The sequence below is a fragment of the Ammodytes marinus genome (genome assembly GCF_949987685.1).
Source record: "Ammodytes marinus genome assembly, chromosome: 5".
Taxonomy (NCBI): Eukaryota; Metazoa; Chordata; class Actinopteri; order Uranoscopiformes; family Ammodytidae; genus Ammodytes; species Ammodytes marinus.
The window spans coordinates 6,604,953-6,627,805 of record NC_137234.1 but is presented as its reverse complement, the minus strand read 5'-3'; the positions used below and the strand labels follow the sequence as shown (position 1 = coordinate 6,627,805).

At 39.7% G+C, this 22,853-nt stretch overlaps 2 protein-coding genes across 2 annotated transcripts; one reads left to right on the top strand and one right to left on the bottom strand.

Annotated features, from left to right (window-relative positions):
- Positions 1-7,198, top strand: psma4 (proteasome 20S subunit alpha 4). Its single transcript, XM_080027611.1, has 9 exons — positions 1-47; positions 309-332; positions 834-876; positions 1,294-1,456; positions 1,989-2,066; positions 2,524-2,612; positions 3,335-3,465; positions 4,752-4,875; positions 6,881-7,198. The coding sequence occupies exons 2-9, from the start codon at positions 330-332 to the stop codon at positions 7,033-7,035; spliced, it is 786 nt and encodes a 261-aa protein (XP_079883737.1). The 5' UTR covers positions 1-47; positions 309-329; the 3' UTR covers positions 7,036-7,198.
- Positions 7,199-11,501: 4,303 nt separating this feature from the next.
- oaz2a (ornithine decarboxylase antizyme 2a) lies at positions 11,502-22,853 on the bottom strand. Its single transcript, XM_080028147.1, is given in 6 exon segments — positions 11,502-12,878; positions 13,088-13,173; positions 14,183-14,355; positions 15,621-15,704; positions 15,706-15,772; positions 22,670-22,853. Coding segments are annotated over 6 exon segments (657 nt in total). The 5' UTR covers positions 22,780-22,853; the 3' UTR covers positions 11,502-12,741.

The following is a 22,853-nucleotide window of genomic DNA, read 5'->3' as shown; positions in this document are numbered from 1 at the left end:
ATTTGGTGATGTCATCAATACGCGCCCCACAGAACAATTTTTAAACGGTAAGCATTTTTATTATTACAAATTAAGACCTAAGCACCCTGTTATTTCACGTTTTAACTCGTTTATTGAACGTTTTTTGACACGCCTAGACCCGAGTGATAGTCAGTCCGCTACTGGACACTGTGGTTCTGTTTAGTTTGAGTTCCTTTCATTTTTAACAACGAGCTGCGCATGACAAAGCAAAATAAACTCGCTGCTTAGATCAAATGTACTGTCCTCAACGAGACAATCAGTTTAACGTTTGTATTTGTTATCATCAGGTTTGACTGCAGTCTCCAACAATGGTGAGTGAACTCGACATTACATGTGTTGTATTAGTATTTATGAAGCTCAGCTCCACAGTTTGTGTTCAAGTCGAATAAGTTGTTTATTCTTCATAGCTTGTTCCTAGTATATACATATATACTAGCTATACCATATATAGGTTTACCATTTATTTAGGTTATATACATTAGAGTTTAAGTTTCAATAATATATTTATTCATTTCGGATCTTCTGGTCTACGAGCAACAAGAAGACACTTCACACTTCTGTTGCCATGGATCCATTTCATCCACAAGCTGATTCAACACTGATCAGCATTCATCATTCGCTTCACTTTTAGCCACAAGATTTAAAAAAAAATAACTGTTGAAAATACAACTCAAAATCCGCCCAAAAAACTTTTAATGTGGAAAAAAGAAATAACCCTGAGTTATAGCTTAGTAATTGTCACTAGAATAGACGGAACTAAAGTATCGTGGTTTTCATTTTGTACATTTTCATGCGTCTTTGTTTCCTTTCAGTCTCGACGATATGATTCAAGAACGACCATCTTCTCGCCAGAGGGTAAGACATCTTGTTTTTGCGAGTTGTTAATTGTATGAAGGCTTTTTCTGTCTTTTATTTTTTTGCATCATCTTTTTATTTGGGATGGGTATACAACGATCAACAAACTACACAGAACCCAACCCTTCCCCCCACCAACATAAACACATCAATACATACATTCATATCTGCATAGGCCTACATGCATGCACATATACAACACACATTCAGTATATACACAGAAAAAAATATTACAATAATACTAACATTAACAATAGTAATTATGAGAAGAAGAAGGAATAACTATCAACCATAACATCTTTTTATTTTTTTAATACAAATAATGGTACATAGAACATTTACAGTCAGGAGCAGGTGTCCTGTTTTTCTTGCCTTTTAGTTATTTGTGCTTCTACCTCCGTCGTGTGTCATTCTCAGGGCGTCTGTACCAGGTGGAATATGCCATGGAGGCCATCGGACACGCTGGAACCTGTCTGGGGATCTTAGCCAACGACGGAGTTCTGCTAGCGGCTGAGAGACGCAACATCCACAAGCTGCTGGACGAAGTCTTCTTCTCTGAGAAAATCTACAAACTCAATGAGTCAGTTTTAATTCTTCATTACTTTTATCAGCTTCATTGTCATCTTGTGTTTTAGTGTAGGGCATTAGAGGTGCAGTCAGTGATTCAGGAGAACGCTTGTTGTTGTCCAAATCACTTTTTTGTCAAAATCAGTGAATAACTCTGCTACCTGTGACACACACAGTATACAGACAGTGCACTTGTTTGTGTGTGAGCTGGAGAGAAAAAAATCTTGTGTTAATAACGTAAACTGGCATGGTCCTTCTTTATTCACAAACCAGATTACAGAGCCTAGGCTGTGTATTAACTTGATTTTTTTCCAGCACTCACACAGTAATGGACAAGTAGCGGATGGTGAGGAAGATATTCACTGATTTTGACTGAAAGTGATTGAACAACAAGCTTTCTCCAGAATCGCTGACTCCGCCTTTTTAAAGTCTTTGATGGCTTGGGAATTAAAATGATGAAAATTCACCTTTCCCATCTCCGTGTCTGTCTCTCTCCCTGTCTGTCTCTCTCCCTGTCCTCTGTCTCTCTCTCTCTCCCCTCACAGAGACATGGCGTGCAGCGTGGCGGGAATCACTTCAGACGCCAACGTTCTGACCAATGAGCTGAGGCTGATCGCTCAGAGGTAAAGACTCCAGTCAGGAACACGCGTCTGCTTTTGTTCATGTGTCTTTATTGGTTTTAGTTTAGTTATTTTTTGTTTTTGTAATTAAGCTTTTTAGGCGCTATTATTGTTTTCATTTTATGCATGTGAAGCTAGGGATGCACAACATTATCAATACAATATTGGTATCAGCAGATATTGTCTTTAAAATGAAATATCAGAGAAAATGCAGATACATGCCGATATAACAAACAGACAAATAAACTACTGCTTCATCACATACGTCAACCTGCAGCAGAGCGAGGGATTTTTATTTCATGTCTGCATTTGCCGGAGGGCCAACAGGATAAGAGTATGCGTAATATTTCAATTCCTTTACAGAAGAGACTTGATATCTGCAAGTTGTTGTAGGGAAAAAAATAATTATACAAAAATCAAAACATGAATATGAACGTGTTGTTCTGTTGGTCTGTTCCAGGTACCTGCTGCAGTACCAGGAGCCCATCCCCTGTGAGCAGCTGGTCACGGCTCTGTGTGACATCAAACAGGCCTACACACAGTTTGGAGGTACACAGCAGCAACACACACACACAGACCTGCTAGATTTGATTTGATATTTTATTTATCAACATACTGTAAAAGAAGAAAAACATCACTAAGCAAGGCAAGTTTATTTATATTGATATACATGTATTTCTTTTTTTCTATATAGCCTCTATATAACTTAATTACTCTTTCATAAAACACAAACATAGGATAATAAGGATGCATTTGAGAAAGAGCAGGCACAAGCATAATGTTTAAATATATAGTGGAGCGGCTAAGTGCTTATTTTCGTCAGAATCTTTCAGTTTATAATACAAGCGTGTAAATTGGCATGAGCAGTCTCCATGGGTCACTTAACAAGAAAATTGTCAGACATTTGAAATTTCCAGATTACATTTTCTCTTATATTGGGTTTTTTTCCATAAAAAAGTTAAAAAAATAAATCACTTCATTGTCTCGTGACCCATGGAGATTGCTCATACCAATTTCCATGCTTGTATCACAAATGCAGCTTCTTCACAATATCTTAGTATTAAAAAGAAAAAGGATATACGTGTGTGTGTGTGTGTGTGTGTGTGTGTGTGTGTGTGTGTGTGTGTGTGTGTGTGTGTGTGTGTGTGTGTGTGTGTGTGTGTGTGTGTGTGTGTGTGTGTGTGTGTGTGTGTGTGTGTGTGTGTGTGTGTGTGTGTGTGTGTGTGTGTGTGTGTGTGTGTGTGTGTGTGTGTGTGTGCCCTCTCCCCCAGGAAAGCGTCCCTTCGGTGTGTCCCTGCTCTACATGGGTTGGGACAAACACTACGGCTTCCAGCTCTACCAGAGCGACCCCAGTGGGAACTACGGAGGCTGGAAGGCAACCTGCATCGGAAACAACAGCGCCGTAAGTCTGTTCAAAGCTAGAGTTCAAGAATGCCTTTTATTTCAAATAGGTTGAATTAAAGGTGCAGTGTGTAATATCTGAATATTTAGTGGTCGATCTCTGCATTTCATTCCCGTCTCTGCACCATTTCACCTCTCTCTCCAAACGATCTAATAAAGCATAAAAAAGTGAATTATAAAACTGCTGCTCTACACAGTGACACCAGAGGGCGCTGTTGCACATTGTTTTAAACCCAGTGGCCGTTTAAAGGTGTGGACTGTGGACACTCACAATAAACAGACCTGCCATGGCCTACTTACTGTCCACTCTTGGGAAAGCCTATTGTGTGTGTGTCCCAATTCAACCGGTCTCTCGTTTTGTCCAAGAGGCCTCGTGTTACCCTGAGTGTCTCCAGTGAGGAAACACACACACCTGATATACAGACAGTGTGTGTGTGTTGTGCTCCTCACAAGCAGCTTCACCTATTCATAATGTTAACCACTCATAAATGATCTGGACATATCGCGGTTACATATTTTTATTCCACATTAATCTATCCCCATCTATACATTTTATTTTATGTTGCATTGTTGAGGGAGCCTGCAAACGGCTGCTGCTGTAATTGTTGTGCATATGACAAATACACCTAGAATACACCTCTAGAATTTTGATATGAATTCTTCTGGCAGCAGATAATACTCTGAGGGAAGAGGATTAACTGAAGTTGTAGCCGCAGTGAATGCAATCTTCACAATTGGAAACGCATGAAAAGACCTTTTTGTCAGGGTCTTCCTATGTAAATTCTGCAGAACTTACAAGAAGGTCTAGTTAAGTTAATCTTTATTTGTCAATTTACACGAGGCACATTGAAATTTGTCTTTTCGCATATCCCCTCTCAAGTTACCACGCTTCAGAGGGGGTCAGAGCGCAGGGTCAGCCATAGTAAAGCGCCCTTTGAGCAGTTTGGGGTTAAGTGTCTTGCTCAAGGACACAATGGTAGAGATGGTGGGCACCGTAGATGTAATACCAGCCACTGGTAGTTTTAATACTAACACCCTCCTGTCTGGTGCTGGGGATCGAACCAGCGACCTCATGGTTACTGGGAGGAACCAGAGACCTCATGGTTACTGGGAGGAGGAACCAGAGACCTCATGGTTACTGGGAGGAGGAACCAGAGACCTCATGGTTACTGGGAGGAACCAGAGACCTCATGATTACTGGTCGGCCCCTGGTTACTGGTTGTTTTGGGCCTTTATTTGCGATAGTGAATTTTTACTCTGTCTCTCTCTCTGTCTTCTGTTCCCCAGGCAGCGGTGTCCATGCTGAAGCAGGACTTCAAGGAGGGAGAGATGAGTCTGTCCACAGCTCTCGCTCTGGCCGTCAAAGTTCTCAACAAAACCATGGACGTCAGCAAGCTCTCTGCAGAGAAAGGTGCACATTTGAATTTCTTTTTTAACATATCATTTGGAAAAACTGTAGATATATGTTAGAGCAGCTTCTGGTTGTTTATTAAAGATTGAAAATGCAGACAATATTTACAGTCAGACAACTAACAAGCAAGCAGCAAAAAGAACCAATAATAGATATTTAAATAGATATTTTAATCTTCACAATCGGTCAAATGACTGTGTGATGTCAAAGGGGTCGCCAAGGGAGACAAACACACAGAAACATATCACAGACTCTGCAGATTCCCTCAGAGTTTATTCGTCTTTCAAGATTTGTTTTGTTTTTACAGCCCGCAACTTTACTCATTTAAAGGTGGAGTCAGTGATTCTATAGAACGCTTGTTGACAAACTCGCTTATTGTAGAAAATCCGTGAATAACTCCTCATGATCCGCTACCTCTCTGTGTACTGTGTGTGCGCTGAAAACAAATCTGGTGTTAATACCCAGCCTAGGCTCTGTAAACTGGTATATAGACAAAGGGTTTTTAAACAAATGTGGCAAACCGTAGCTAACAACATGCCCATGACTTTAACAACAAGCATTCTCCAGAATCACTGACTCCACCTTTTGAATTGACTCATAGTGTTGTTTGGAGGTGCATCTGATAAACTAGCTTGTGTACATAGTGGAGCATTTATCGGCTCAATACGCGGATCCTTCACTCGGCAGCTGCTGCTGATATAATACAGAGCTATCAGAAGGGTCAATATTAGACCACGATTTATCATGTGAAGGGAAATCTGATGCCAAATAAATGTTAACATTGCCCTCTGTCTGCTGGCTGTGCAAACAGGCAGGTAACAAGGTCCCCATAGCAACTGTGTCAGTTAATAATAGGTCAGTGTTGTGTTGACCCAAAAGTGTTCTGCTGCCTCAAAAGTAGAAACAATAAAATGAATGAAACTGTGCTCATGAAGTGTTACAGCACCAATGAAACTTAAATCAATCGAACAAATAGAATATAGAATAGAATATACTTTATTTGTCAATGTGCTAGAACCATACAAGGAATTTTGCTCATGCAGCCTCTAAAAACAATGCTCACACAAACACTCACACAATGAATAGTATAAAATACCTAATAAAATACAGTATACTTGACGATTAAAAAAAATAAAACTAACAGCAACCACACACAGCATTGTTTTAGGGAGCACTGAGTCGCTGTGACTATGCGCGCCGCCATCTTGCTAATCAAGCTTCAGTTTAGTATTAACAAATTCATGCAACTTCCATAAACACACATTGGACACGTTCTTTATCATTATATAAGGCTTCTTAAAATGTGTGTCAATGTATTTGTCGACACACAGAGGCAGTTATTAACTACAACAGATCTATCTGAAAATCAAAAGGTCATTATTGTTGTCATTGCGGTCTCATCTGCTTACCTTGACACATGCACCTGATCCATGGGCGAGTCTAGACGGTGTAATTTAACCTGGTAAACCTGTTCTGTGGCAAAGCAGGCGATCACTGAGCAGCAACATGTGTGTTCCAACATGTTCCTAAAAATGCATTAAAAGTTTGCAAAAGTTTCTAACTACATAATCCCCCTGATGCATGTCACAATAAAAGCTCAGTTTTTTTTAAAAGCTATAGTGCGTAACTTCTGTTGTCCCCATGAGAAATTCTGAGTAATTACAACAACACTATCGGCGTGTCTTCATGGGGTAAAGCCTTCCGGTGATCTCGCATGGATTTTTTTTATTCCTTCTGCTGTACGTCCAGGTTTTTTCTTAGCATGAGAACTTAGTAGCAAACATTTCTTGAGTTCTTCTTGAGCTCCTGTTTGTAAACGCTGCCACACTAAGAAATACAGGGAGAGTTTTGTGGAGCTGATTAGGCTTAATCAAGGTTGTCAACTCGTTTGTCCGATGGCATGAATGTAACCGGCATTCATTTATATGGAAGAAGTTACACACTGTAGCTTTAAGGAAATTTGGCTATATCCTCATATGTATTTATATTTATTTTTCTATTCCAGTGGAGATCGCCACTCTGACGCGCGAGAACGGGAAGACCGTCATCAAGGTGCTGAAGCAGAAGGAGGTGGAGGTGCTGATCAAGAAGCACGAAGCAGAGGAGGCCAAAGCAGAGAAGGAGAAGAAAGACAAGGAGCAGAGAGAGAAAGACAAGTAGACGAGCTGACAGGGAGCTTACTGTTGTTACTATCAATATCTGTTTCTCTGAGTTTTGTGTGTGAGAGAACGACGCTGAGATTGTGTGAATGTGTTAAAAAAAAAAGTGTTCAATGGGTTTGCATTTGTCTTGTTTCTTAAAATAAATCCGGATGATGATGAAATATTGACTATTGGGTCATTTTGTCTGTTTCACAATAACCCATTCAGTGTAAAAGGAATAGTTTTTTGTTAATATACTTAGATTATAAATAATTCCCAACAAGCACACAGGATTTAGTGATGATACTATCTGGGAAGGCAGGCTGATGCTTCCCATTGACTACCAGTATTTGATCTAGGCTAACTAGTTATGAGCGACCTTTGCCCATTTCTTCTTCAAAAAAGCACAATTAAAGGAATGGTTTCTGTCGCCTTGTCTTGAACCCGAGAGTGAGGCAACAAGCTAAAAATAAAAATGTTTGTACTATTCCTTTTAAAAATGCTCTTTAGTCGTTGTCAAAACATATTATTTGGGACTTTCGATCTAAAGCCCTCTCAAGGGACTTGATTGCACTAAGTAGTTGAAAGAAAATCTCAATGAAAATTCACTTCGACTGCCTTTTTTTCCACTTATCTCTTCCATTACTTTTATAATTGGTGTGGATTTCCAGTTTAAATCGATGTGGGATAAGGGCTAAAAGTGTGTGTGTGCTCAGTATGTTCTAGGACAGCAGATGTTCTTAATGTATTCTGCATGAATTGTGTAACACACACTTAAAACGGTTATGAAATATGAAACCACAATTACACAATGATAAAATTAAAATCATCTTTGTGTCAGTGAGGTGGCTGGACATTTGGTTTGTTGAAATTAAAGGTGCTACAAGGAACTTTTGAATTTTTCTGAAACACTCATTTTTCCTCTGATGATCATAAATGACATGTTACAACAAGACCATCAGTGCAGAGAATGCTATTTATATATAGTTTTTCTTAATGCCTTTGTCATATGCTCACCCAGGAACTACAGCTGGAGTAGTGAAAAAAACTAAAGCCTTTGTCCAAAGGGGGTGCAAGAATGAACACAAACTGAAAGTTCTTTGGCGCACCTTTTAAGATAAATACTGCAAATTTGAACATCTATATCTGCTGGTGAAGACCATATATAAAATCAAAAACTACCAAATGGATCTTGTGGTGAGATTATTGGGCCTGCGTTACTGATGTAAGCCGCAGCACATTATACGGAGATAATGGATTGTAGACGCATTTTTATCGGAGTGTCTCTTTAGAAGGGGATTAGCTATCGACCGGCCTGTTTTAATTCTATGTTGGAAACGGAGATGCTAGGAGGATAGATAGGCTACGTAGGCAGTTTTTCTGAGAAATAGTGCAACATGCTGTGAGTGAGTGAAGCCGATGCCGTAACAGTTTAATCAGCCAGTCCCAATCTGAGGTGAGTTTATATAAAGTCAACGTCAGATTAAGGCCAGCTGGACAGGACGGTCCGCCTGTTGTTTTGGGTCCAGAGGAGATTATTAGTGACGCAGCGGCTTCAATGAATGACTTTGGGATTTTTGATGCACCGCTGTGACATGATTACTGTTGCTGGGTGCTTAAAGCTTAAACAAGGATTATAGTATAGGGCACTTTAGACAGGTAGATATTTGTCTTACAAGAACCATGGAGGTTCCCCAGACAGTCTTAATTTCGTGATCATAACTTTCTATGTTTAGGAAACAGTCTCAATTTGCATCCAGCCAAGATCAGCAATAACAGTAAATGTGGATCCAAGCATAACGTTTGTTGTTCGTTGCTGTCTAGATGTTTAATGTCTAATATTGAATCTTGGATGTATTTTCTTTGCTTTTACTATCTCTTAAATGTAATTTGTAATGTCTGATCTTGATGTATTCTATGTCCCTGTAAAGCACTTTGAATGGCCTTGTCTGCATTGTGCTATACTGTATGAGTAAACCTGCCTTGCCTTGTTTTGTTTTGAACCTCAGGGCATTACAGCTTACATGTTTATTTTAACTTCACCAGGAGACAACACAGGTATTAATACAGGTTGCAGGTGTATTAGAGACACCGATATAGCTCCTCAGCTGAGTCTATCCTGACCCAAGGCGCTAGAAATAGATCTCTGGATCAACTGACTAGCGAGGCAGCAGCGTTGGTTTGGCGTGAAGCCGGCGGTGAGCTGTAATGTGCTGAGAGCTGAGCCAGTGAGAGAGATTAACCCCTGAGTCAGCGATCGCATGAAACTCAATTTCCCACATCTAGGCTACAGGACTGTTCCCGGAAAAAATAATTATTCATTTCCTAATTCGGCCTCATTATCGCTGCTCTACTTTTCTGTTATTATATCATAGCAGCGCGTTTGGGTGTGTCAGAGACGTGACGTTGAGGCTCTGCATATGTAAAGAAACCCCCCTCCTCTGAAACTGCATAGTGCACCTTTAATTAATAATGAAATGGTTATTTTAAGGCCTGCAGTGTGGTAGTTAAGATCTATAATAATTGGCTTTAACTTCCTGTGTTGTTCCCACTGCATTGTTAACTTTAGAACAACACTCTTCACCATCTTAGAAAAGCACCAAAAACGTATTGAATAAAACTAAAAAACGAATAATATAATTATACAAAAAGTAATATGCATATAATACACGATATGGGGCTGGTTGCATTGTATTTTACATGAACAAATATTGAAGGGTGGCATTAATACTCAAATGCTTTAGGTTAAAGGTGGTAGTCAGCTATTCTGGAGAACGCTTGTCAAACATTTATTTTTTGTCAAAATCAGAGAATATCTCCTCACGATCCGCTACAAATCTGGTGTCAATAATACACAGCATAGGTTCTGTAAACTGTAATCAGAGGGTATGTAACATGCCCGTTTACAGAGCCTAGGCTGTGTATTAACACTGGATCTGGTTTTCACACAGGTAACGGATTGTGAGGAGATATTCACTGATCTTAACTAAAAAGTGATTTTAACAACATGCATTCTCCAGGATTGCTGACTCCACCTTTTAATAACGTTTTAACTTGCTCGAGAAAACAAACAGAAAATAAACTTTAAGATAAGAAGTTTTATTTACTCCCCTCCCCCCAAAAAACAAACAATTCCAAAAATTATACAAGTGGTGGATCATCAGTGAACGGTTGCTAACTACGTCACTGAGAACAAAAACATAATAATAACTCCCTAAACTCTCACAGTAAACATTTGAGAAAAAATATACACGTAAAAATATACCTCTGAGAAAAAAAATCAAAAAATATTGACAGTTTCATTAACCCGCTAACACTAACAGTAACCTAACCTAGGCAAATCATATGATCGGAACACATGCAAATTAAAATAAAATAAAAAAATAAAAGGCTCCCACCCCATACTAGACTATAGACTATCATGTTTGTTTGAGGTGTCATGTAGTAATGGCTGGCATGGGGAATGACTGTTGGTTAGTAACTATATTACCATACAGAGTTGTAAATCAGCTTTTTTATTTTTTTTATTTTAAAGCAAGATGTTTTGAATCAACAGCATGTTACACACAGAATGGATTCTTTGGCGTTTTTTATACTAAAAACCATAAAACAAAAATGAATCTTAATAATTGCATATGAAGGTTAATCACCTGAAGAACTGCTGTTGTTTGTTCTCTTCCTAACAAAGCACGGGTCTGAATCCGAACGGGATGAAATAATATGGAAAAAACTGGGCGACACATTCCTCAATAAGACTCAAGAGTAAAAAAAGAAAGCTTCAACATTGAACATTGCACTCTCCTCTTTAGGCACAAAAAAGGCCCGTTTCAATCGAGCTTTCACCTGGTGTGTGTGTGTGTGTGTGTGTATGTGTGTGTGTGTGAAGTAAGTGCTACTGAATACTCTACGGGGGCAGAGAATAAGCATCTATTTCCCCAATCTGTGCCTCCAATCTACTACCATTATTCTACTCGCACGTAGAAGTGATTTACTGATCCATTTAAAAGACCAAGAAGGTTGGTTTAAAGGTGCTCCGAGGAACTTTCGGTTTGTCTTATTCTTGCACCCCCTTTGGACAAAAGCGGTAGTGTTTTTGACTACGCCAGCTGTTGTTCCTGGGTGAGCGTACCCATGACAATTGCATTAAGAAAAACGATATTAAAGTTATTTTCACTGATGGTCTCGTTTTCTGTTACATGTCATTCATGATCATCAGAGGAAAAATTTGACTGTTTGAGAAATATTTAAAAGTTCCTTTTAGCACAATCATCTGTTATGTCATTTTAAAAAATAGACAATGATTCATTTGTTAAGACTTCAGTATTATGGTATCACATGGGGAGGCACAAACTGCGGCTAAAAGCTCAAACAACTTGTGTTCATTTGAACGCAACATCACAACAAGTGGAACCTCCATCTCACACCAGCAATAATTCGGCTTTATGATTTGTTTGAAAAATATAAACTCTAAAGCGTTTATTTGCATTTGTTTTGTGTGTGTGTGTGTGTGTGTGTGTGTGTGTGTGTGTGTGTGTGTGTGTGAATGAATGAATGAATGGATGTGTGTGTGTAACGTGCAAAGAGAGATAATAGTGAGACAGTCGTCCTCTCCAGCTAGTCGATCGCAAACAGGACATTCATCATACAGGCTTCTGCTGCTTAGCTCTAGCGAGACATCTGGAGAGACAAAGCAGGTCTTTCTACATTGGTGGCTAGATTGATTCAGGTTAAAATGAGTGAGTGACATGAACTGGAATGATGCCTTAACATATACAGCTCTGGAAAAAATCAAGAGACCCATCCAAATGTTAAGTGTCTCTCGTTTTACTATTTATAGGCATATGTTTAAGTAGAATGAACATTTTGGGTTTATAACATAAAATACCGACAACATTTCTACCAAATTCCAAAAAAAAATTGTCATTAAGAGCATTTCCATTAAGTAATGTAGAGATGAAGACTGAAGAAATATCCAGACTGGTCTCTTAATTTTTTCCGGAGCTGTGTATGAGGAAGAATTGTAAAGAAATTTTTAAATGGGATTTAATTTCAAATGTTAACACAACAGACATTCAACCATTTCTATTATAAAGCAAAACAACATTTTATTGACCAAACTAAGAATTCCCTCTTGTAACCCTAGCCAACACCGCGGGTATGGTAGTATGGTATACAGCTTAGCACACAGTCACACCAAAAGTCTTTTTTCTCCTCCTTTTTAAAAGAGGAGAGATATGCTAAAAGAAAATTAAAAAACGCCACCTTCTCTTGAATGTTCAAAAAGCTGTTGTCTTGATCTTCTTGATGGCGGCACAAACAAAAATGGTGGCCAAGAAATTAACCACAAAAAAGAAAAAGTCAAAAAGAAAAAAATCAATAGACCCAAATCCCACGATGCATTTACTGACTTTATAGTTCAACGTACAGCGCTCCCTGTGTCTCCAATCTGTCGATAACCTCAAGAAAGGGGGAAGTCAAGAGTTGGGGGGCGGGGGGGGGGGCAAGTGGAAATTCCTACAGCTCCTAAACGCCCCCCCTTCAATCACAAGTCGTCTATAAAAAAATAAAAGGAGGTCCAGTCATTGAAGAACGATTTCTAGGGAGGTTTATGTCAGAGCAATGCAAGTTCCAAAAACTAGGACAGAAGGCCAGTTTTTATTGGGGGAAATGGGTGGTTGAGGTTGGGGGGGTATAGTGTGGGTGAGGGGGGTGTCCTGTTTGGAAGTCACTCCTCGTCCGAGCTGCTGCTGCTGTTGTCCAGAGAATAGAGCATGAAGGCCAGGTCGGGCCGGGCCGGTACCAGGGGGCTGCCCGGCTTCACCATCTCAAAACCCATGAAGTGAAACGTCTTGATGATGGACACTGGGGAGAGAGAGAGAGAGAGTAAATATAGCATTCTTTGTCTCGTTTTCTGTAACATGTCGTTTATGATCATCAGAGGAAAAATTAGACTGTTTCAGAAATTTTGATATGTTCCTTGTAATATTGAAAAATCATTTAAAAAAAATATATTTTGGTGATGAAAGCCCTGCCTATAAAAAAAAGTGTTGAAAAATAGAAAGCATTCTTACATCGATCATCTCTGTTTTTATGGAACCACAGGAACACGTAGTTAACTTTGAGCTTCTCTTCTGCAAACTCCAGCAGAGCCGTCAGCCTGAGGACGAGAGAGAGAGAGAGACAGAGACAGAGAGAGAGAGAGACAGACAGAGACACACAGAGAGAGACAGAGAGAGAGAGAGAGAGAGAGAGAGAGAGAGTCGGTCAGATGGAGGAGTAGGGATAGGCCATGACACACACAAAGATTTTTTTTTCTCTTTACATAAGTGCTGCAACTTTACATAATAATGCAGTCTGAGTAGCAGCTGCAAAGCTGACCGCCTCCGTGCCCACAGCGGGGCAGGCAAGGTTACTCTGTCCGGGCATCGATCTCACACACACACACACACACACACACACACACACACACACACACACACACACACACACACACACACACACACACACACACACACACACACACACACACACACACACACACACACACACACACACACACACACACACACACACACACACACACACACACACACACACACACACACACACACACACACACACACACACACACACACACACACACACACACACACACACACACACACACACACACACACACACACACAGCAACTATCCATTTTTCATTAGGTGGAAACAGAAACTGAAACCTTAAAATATGATGATACCGGTCAGGCTGCCATGCAGAATGTACAGTCCTCAGGTCATACCGTAGAATTTAGAATTTGGGCTTTATAAGATGGTTTTGGTGGAGTATTGATTTACAGGGCACCGTAGAGACTGCAGAGTGAAATAAATGCTTTTTTGCCTTGTCATTTTTCACTTCACTTTATCAGGGTTCCTACACGTTCCTAAACATCACATTTAAGGACTTTTCAGGACAGAATTTTTTATTTATGATGATAGAAATATTCAATACTGAGACATATTTAGAAAAAAATCAGTTTTGTAAACAAACGTCAGGCTCTGCAAATGTAAACAAACTCCTCTGAAACTGCATAGTGTACCTTTAAACAGGATAGGGAACACCCTTCTTGGTCATTTGATTGTCATGATAGAAACACCTATGTGCAGGTAAAGCGTCTCACCCTTCCTTGCTGCCGTCCGCTAGCTGTCCTGTCGGTATCTCCAGGAACAGTCTGTCTCCTGACAGGGCCGTCTCCCAGGACGACGCGCGGCGCTCACTCAGCTGGTAGTGGAAGCGCAGCACAGCGGGGGAACCAGTGTCTGGACCGGCCTGGGACACTGTCAGCTTCTCATCCTGGGACAGAGAGGAGACACACAGTTAAAATATGGACTCAAGCACCATGCTAACTAAGGTTCATTTTAAACTGGAGACAGCGATTCAAATGAAAGCCCCAATCCATAATATTATGGGGAAAGTTGTTATCTTGAAACAGCAGCAAAGAGTATCGTTTCTACATCCGAAAAGACTCCACTCATGAATACTGGACAGCTTCAAGTAACTCCGACCTTTAGATCAAGTTATACTGTTTCATAACGTACATGTCTAAATAAAACCCAGTGTAGTCTGTCTGTCTGAGTGAGTGAGTGAGTGAGTGAGTGAGTGAGTGAGTGAGTGAGTGAGTGAGTGAGTGAGTGAGTGAGTGAGTGAGTGAGTGAGTGAGTGAGTGAGTGAGTGAGTGAGTGAGTGAGTGAGTGAGTGAGTGAGTGAGTGAGTGAGTGAGTGAGTGAGTGAGTGAGTGAGTTAAACCTATAATGTTATCGCAGGGGATTTGATTGCTCACTGACTGAGGGCAGATGAGGATGTTCATATGAAAGTTGTGACTGATCTGATCCCTAAATCTCTAATCCCTAGGGACAGTTTGTCCCGTGCTCGGGGGTAAAATTTGACAAGCTGTCAGAAGTGCTATGTGAATAAACTCATTGACTTATTGGATGAAATTTGACCCCGCCAAGAGGGAACCCAGGCGAAGGAATTCATTCATACATTTTCAAAATTTTTAAAATCCTAAATAAAAAGCTTTTTAAAATACAGTTCTGGGACCAACAATTTTTAAGCAAGTTTTAAAGCACCTTTAAAATAATGTCCCACTTTTAACTGAAAAACTGTATGTCACATTTATAGGATTTCAGACGTTTTTTTTGCCCTTTATCTGAGCAGTTAAGGAGACAAGTATTGGCCAGATGTCACCAAGAAGTTTTAGAAATGTTGTGCTGTGTCAAGTCAAAGTTGATTTTAATTTTTATTTATTTATTGCCATTTGTTAACCATTATTTGTTTGTATGGTTGATAATTAATATATAAAGTTTTATTTAATGGCCACTATGAAAGTTATTAATTGTGTGTTACTGTATCCCGAAACAATATGCCATGTACCAAACCTGCGAAAAATGTGATAAAATGCACATTTAAAAAAAACACTTTATTTATATATCACATTTAAAAACAACCCAAGTCAACCCAAGTGCTATACAGGCCTAAAACACACTCAAACATGAAAGGAAGTTACATTAAAGAACATAGAAACACAATACACAACAACACAATGAACTGTCAGTCACCTTGTGTAGTAGGACGCCTAGAGAGAAGTGATCCCTGACAGTCCCTCGCCCACAGGGGATCTTCAGCTGTGGGTGAGGGGCATCAGGAGCACCACAGAGGCCCCGGAGACGTGGGCAGGGAGCCGGGCAGACGGGACCCCGCTAACCACGAACTGCAGGGACAGAAAGACATAAGCATACGTTATTAGGGTTATATCTGACACTTAAAGGAGTAATAGGTGTGGTCTTATAATTGGGAACGCTTTAAAGTTTGTACCACAAATCGATATTTCGGCTTCACAGTTATTAATGGAGCTTAGAGAACCATTTAATAACGTTTTGCTTATGAGTTATTGATCTCGGAATTCAAATCTGTCAATATCTTTCTAACTTTACCGCAGTTTGGAACTGACGAGTTTCTCCTCGACATTTCAACTTTTTTCACAAAATTGTATTGCAACTTTATTCTTTAAGTGCATACTGAAAAAAAAAATCCTCCTCTGATTTTTTTCTATCCTAATATTCTTCCATATAATACAACAGTAGGTGAAATAATCAACACACTTGACTGTAATTCTACATGAATATCTACGCATTCATCCAACGTTGTGGGTCCCAACTCAAAACAGATTCAAATCCTGATATTGCATTAACAGCAAAGAACAAAGTCAACAGCTAGCATGTGATGATGTTGACAAGCTCAGAGCTCTGCAAACAATTGAATGACTTCTAGCAAAGTTTCACTTCATCCAAAACTCAACACCGGCTGTTTTGCTGTTTATATATGCAGCAGCCATTAATAATAATAATAATATCACAGGGACAGAGATAATGCCTGTCATTTACAAAGTGCGTTGAGGGAGTTTCCTGGCAGGTTGTGGTGGTGGAAGGCATGTCTCTCATAAACCAGCACATGATCTGTAAACACCTCTGGAAATAGCTTGAGAGGCTTTGCGGGAACACAGACATCTTATACGAGTTACGCTCTAGAAGATACCAGAAAGAACTAGACACGAGGGCCAAGGAGATTCATTTGGGTCATGTATTGACCTTTCTATTCATTAGCTTTTAAATGTTTTATTTCTATTCATACGCTTTTCTAATGTGTATTATGTATTTTAATCTAATAACCAATATGGTACGCGCTCTATCCACTACGCCACCGGAGCGCCCGATTTTTGGTAAATCTTAACTTCTAAAGCTATTCAATAAACTAAACTTCCCATAATCGTTCTTAGCACCATTCTGAAGGTTATTACAGAAGGATATGTTCATATGTTGATATTTGTCTGATTTATTATGATGCATTTTGTTCTTAAAAACATGCCAAAAAATGCAGTTCCAAGACTTGTACATAGTTATTTTTTATATACAGTATTAATTGAAAAAATAGGCTGTATCCAAAATCTGTTCAGTTAAAACTTTGGACACAGTTAAATATTTTAACTCTGGATTTATCTGACTTCAAGATTTTAGTTTTTTCAAAGAGTGCATAATGCTTAGGCTATTTCTAAAAAGAATTATAAAAGAAATGATCATTTTAATGTAAGTAATCAACTGGCAAAGTGTCATGTTATATAGTCCTAAAAATGTAACCCTATGTACCTGCAGACAGACACACACACACACACACACACACACACACACACACACCTTAAAATGAGCCAATAGCCTCCATAGTTTTATCCTGGAAAGACACCTGCACTTCTTAGAAACTTGACTCTTATACACATTCCACAGTGCACCAGCTAGACGGACCAGTTTTTAGTGAATATGTCATAGTCAGTCATGTGCTGCAGAACAACATGAGCTGCTGCATTGCTCTGTGTTATTGGTTGAGAGAGGGACCGGCTTGTAACACAGTGTCCCTACTCCCTTCAGGCCAAACCCGTAACCACCACGACTTTATCTGCATAGCAACCAGGCCAGAGAGAGTGAGAGTGAGTGAGCATTGGAAAACAACATTCATTATGGCCCGTTCACTTAGCGAAGCATCTGAAAAGAGTCAGGCATATTTATCAATCTAATTTAAGATATTGACATTTAAGTTTGATGAACTTTATAGGAATTTGGTTAAGATAAGGCGGGCTGTGCTCTGGTCTGGTTCTTAAATACACAATAATAAGTTTTATGATATTTGTAGAATATTTATTTTCAATCTGATTTTTGTAAAAAGCTTATAGAGGAACCCAAGTTTGATATCATCATTGATGTGTTACCATTTCAGACCAGGTTTACAGAGACTTTATGTACAGAACTTTTCACTATTCTCATTCACACATGAGAAAATTGCAAAATAAATGCTTAAATAGATGCATGAAAGGGGTAAACAGAAAGCCAACAGTAGGCTACCCACCAGGCAGGTATACCTTAATAATCTACCAGAAGAAAAAAACTGTGACGTTTGGAATGAGGTGAATGTTGGCAAGGCGCACCATTCTAAAACAGTCTAGACAGTTTGTTTCTAAAAAAAATTATTTACACAGAATCAAAAAACTGCAGCGGACAAAGTATGGAGACTAGGTCAGGCAACGTGCGCTGGCCAAGCTGTCAAGAGGAGAGCTGCTTCTCTTGTTCCATCTTCCCTCTCAGAGACAGACACTAGAGCCTAGAGTCCTGGATGGAAGAAATGCCAGCTTGTTTTGAAAGGCGACACATTCGTCCTCTGACATTTCCACCACACACACACACACACACACACACACACACACACACACACACACACACACACACACACACACACACACACACACACACACACACACACACACACACACACACACACACACACACACACACACACACACACACACACACACACACACACACACACACACACACACACACACACACACACACACACACACACACACACACACACACACACACACACACACACACACACACACACACACACACACACACACACACAACTGTCCCGTGATGCCACCCCCAATATGTCACGAGGGGTCGCCCCAAAAACAGAATGTAGGTTACATTTCTTCAAGAAGGGTGTGACCTTATGGGCTAAATAGACTAGACCAGCCTGAAGGGCCAATCACACTTACAGGTCTGGGCTAAATCCATATGCTGTTGAAAGTTTAATCAGGTGTGTGATGAAGTGAGAATAAATCATGTCAAATGAGTCATCGTTCCAATTCTGCTTAAGAGGGTTCAGGCTAGTGGGTGCGTGTGCGCGTGCGTGTGTGTGTGGGTGCGTGTGCGTGTGTGTCTGTGCGTGTGCGTGTCAAATATAAATTTTTTTCTAAATAGGATGCTCCACTTCCACTGCCAGTGTGTCAGGTAAACTGTTTGGTTGGCTGAGCGTCCCGGATTGGCAGACTGCTGACCAAGACTTTGTCCAACAGCCAAAAAACACACGATGCAACCAAAACAGGAAGCACTCCTCTGGTACATGGTAGAGCCCTCCAAGTAGCAAACCAACTTCTAACACTGTTATTACCAGATTAGTAATGGGGAAAAGACTCAACTTAAAAACATGTTTTTGTGATACTTTTAAATGCAGGTTGACGACATAAACAAGCTTATAAACTCCCCCACAGAAAACTTATGGTGAAAGTGATTTAGGCTGGAGATATAAACAACACAATACTGTATGTAAACAGTCAGTCCTCCAACATTTAGAAGTCTGAAGTGTGGCATGTCATCGGAAAAAGTTGTGGAGACAGAAACAGGAACTTGGGCCCACGTGCTTTGAAAGCTGAGTTCAATTTGAGGGATCCATGTCTAAACAGGTTGGTCTGACCCTGACAGGGGAACAGCTAAGATTGATGGGCATGCCACTGGATTTGCATGACATACAACCTAGAACAAGACATTATCTTCTTGGCCGTAACGATGATGATAGCAATAGATGAGTTAAGGGATCCCCCACGTTCTAATATTCTTGTGACCCGAGGGGGGGATTTGAATGTGTGAAATACAGTTCATCTCTTAGTAGTGGACACTCAAAAGCACAAATGTCCAGCCTCATAATAAACCATGTTTCCAACTAAATGTGAAGTGAATCTTTTGAAAGTTTGCAAAAAAAAAAAAAAAAGTTTCAGCCCAGGCTTTGTCAGTACAGGTGCAAATTTACAAATTCATTAAGCTATTGATAAATAACTCTACAACCCCAAACTTAACAGCAACACACCATCATAATATATTGTCTTACTAATAATACCACATCTGAGCCACTATCCAATAACCTATTCATCCAAACAGCAAAGAGGGCATTGTCTTTTCTAGCACCAACTCATCTTTGTTGTTGGCATGTGTGTATTGTGTGGCCAACCGCATTACATTACTTTTACTCGTTTCAGAATAAGCAAAAGTGAAAATGATATGGACTCCACTTATATAGTGTGTTTTCTCTGGTGTTTCACAGTCCCAAAGTGCTTTACATTGTTCTGTACACATTCACCCATTGACACACACATTCATACACCGATAGCAGCAGCTACCACGCAGAGTGCAGGCAAACTATTCGAAGCAATGTATGGTTCAGTGTCTTGCCCAGGGACACTTGGACATGTGGCGGGGTGACGGGGGATCGAACCACCAACCCTGCACTATACAGTGGACGACCGCCCTACCCACTTCACCACAGCCGCCCTTAATCTTTTATGATTGTATATACTCAACCAATTATTTTCTACATTTCTATCATTCAGTCAGTGCAATGGGTTTTTTTAGCTCACTTGTAGGTGCAGGCTCAATGTTGCATCACAGTTTAGCCTGCAGTCAAATAAAATAATAGCTGAGGTTGACAACTCCAGATGTCAGCTCAAACCAGTTGGCTCAGTCAATGTTTTTGTTTTTGTGTTATGGAAAATTTTGACGGTCGGGCTCTGAGTAAAAGAAATAACCTGAGGAGATCAGTCTGCAAGTCGGTTAACTCGAGAGGACACTGCCTGCAGGCAAAAACATGTTTTTTTCTCAAGCATGCAGTGATACATTTTTCATATTTTTGTCTTCTTTCATACATCAAAAGTCCAGAATGAACATTTAGGTGTCATTTTACTAAACCTTATCTGTATATTTATCCTATATCTTTAATGGCCACTATCTCAACTTCAGTTTTTTTCAATACTTTGAAACACACATCTCAACTTTCTAAAGCAGTGGTTTTCAAACTGTGGGGCGCGGGGTTATGGAAGGGGGGCGCGGATGAATATGTGAATTTTTTTTTTTTAAGTTTGTGTTTTTTATATTAAGATCAAGGCATAGCTGGACAAGAGTTCTTCTGCTTCCTTCCTCTCACTGCATTTAAATGCATTCATTATATTACAGAGAAATAGGTCTCGTTAAAGAAAAAGAGCACCAAGCCCAACCCAGAGGACCCTGCATAAATTTTTTTATTTTAAATTAATATTTTTATGGAAAATCCATGTCTTTCTTCAATAGCTTCTAATTCATCAGACCCAGTGTCTCCAAATTATTTGTTCACACAAAATTCCTCATATTTAGCCTCTTAATTGTCCTCTCAAAGTGCACCAGATTCATGCATTTCAAAATCTCCCGGGGTGGCATACCCCCGGACCCCCTTAGGAGGGTCTGGTTCTCCACTGGCTACTATTTCCTCCATCAGGACATTGGAGGCTCTAGCAAAAAATGCTGGGTGTGTGAATGACATTTAACTAGTCAATAATTTGGGCAAGTCTGTCTACCTATCTTTCTCACTCCGCTGCACACTCAGTCACTACTATCCAAACATGTTTAGAATGTTTCAAAAATATGTTTAAATTTGTAAAATAATTAAAAGATCTTTCAAAACACACAGGGATTTAGGTGGGGGGTGTGGGGGGGTTATGTAAGTGGGCTAATGTAGGCCAGTGGATGCCTTTAGCTGACAGGGCCATAACAGTCGGATGGAGCGCTAATATAGTCAATGAATGCTCTAGCTCACAGCATCAGTGAATCAACCTCTCCCTCACTGCAATGTCTGATGATACAAATACCATACAGAGAAAGCGGAAGAAAACACACACACAGGCTGCAATATATCCATGCAAATTTACCCATTGCATGAAATATATAAAGGTCAACCCTACCAGACAGATAGACAGATTGCATAATAAATATTTAGTAGCACAGCGACACCGATTCAGAACAGGACTACATTGGAAATGCAGGAACATCCAGTACCAAACACTCAACACTGCAGTATAAGGTTAATATGAAGTCACCACCCGACTGCGGGCGCGCGCACACACACACACGCACACGCACACGCGCACACACACACCCACCCACACACACACACACACACACACCCACACACACACACACACACAAGGTCAAACAGTGAATAATAATGTAATATGCCACAACTTTGAACAGTATCTTTGCGATTATTTTCTCCAGTAGGACTTGAGTGCATGTATTGAAGTGTTCAAACTGAGTGACGTTTTGATTTATTAATTAATAAAAAATAATAATAATAAAAGTCAAAAATCCTGTTTTTCAAAAAGTTATCTTTTTAATAGGCCTATCTATTTAACATTGACATAAACATTTTTTGGGGGGGCTTTTAGAATGTTGCTTGGACAAAACAAGCAATGTGAAAGAGCAATGGTAGCTAACCGTGAGCTCTGAACATTACTTTACTACTAAATTATTTATCAATAATACGATTAAATAATCCTCAGCTAAGAAAAAAAGATATAACAATTGCTGGTTGCAGCCCTAATTCTTACAGTATATTGAACAAGCAGGAAACAGCTTGCAGGATCGCGGAAGAAACAACTATTATTAGGAGATACAATTTTCATAGTTCCGTTTATAAAACCTTTAAAATTCAAAAACAATAAAAAAAACATGTTTATATCAGTTTACATCTGTGACTATGATATTTTCTTAAGATTTTTAGCAGCTTGTTTTCCTGCAATAAGTTTGCTTAAAGTAAAGTCAGCTATTTCAACGAACCCAACTTGACAAGATTCCACCTCATAAAATAAGCGATAATACTACATGTATTTGGATAAAGAAGAAGAAAAAAATCCGTTGGTCTGTTTGTTTTTTTGACACATTTTTAGGGAATAATAATCATATGAGCATCTTCCTACCTTTCCTCGGTGTTCAGCATGATAGCTTCGAGGAAACAGGGATCTTTAGCTCCTTTCTGACAACTAAAACAATTACTATTCGATAAAAACTCCACGGAATAGTTCACCATTCGTAGTCTAAAGTCAAAAAACCCCGTGGAGGTAAATAGTCGCTGAGGTGAGTGAGTGGGAGAGAGTTGTGTAA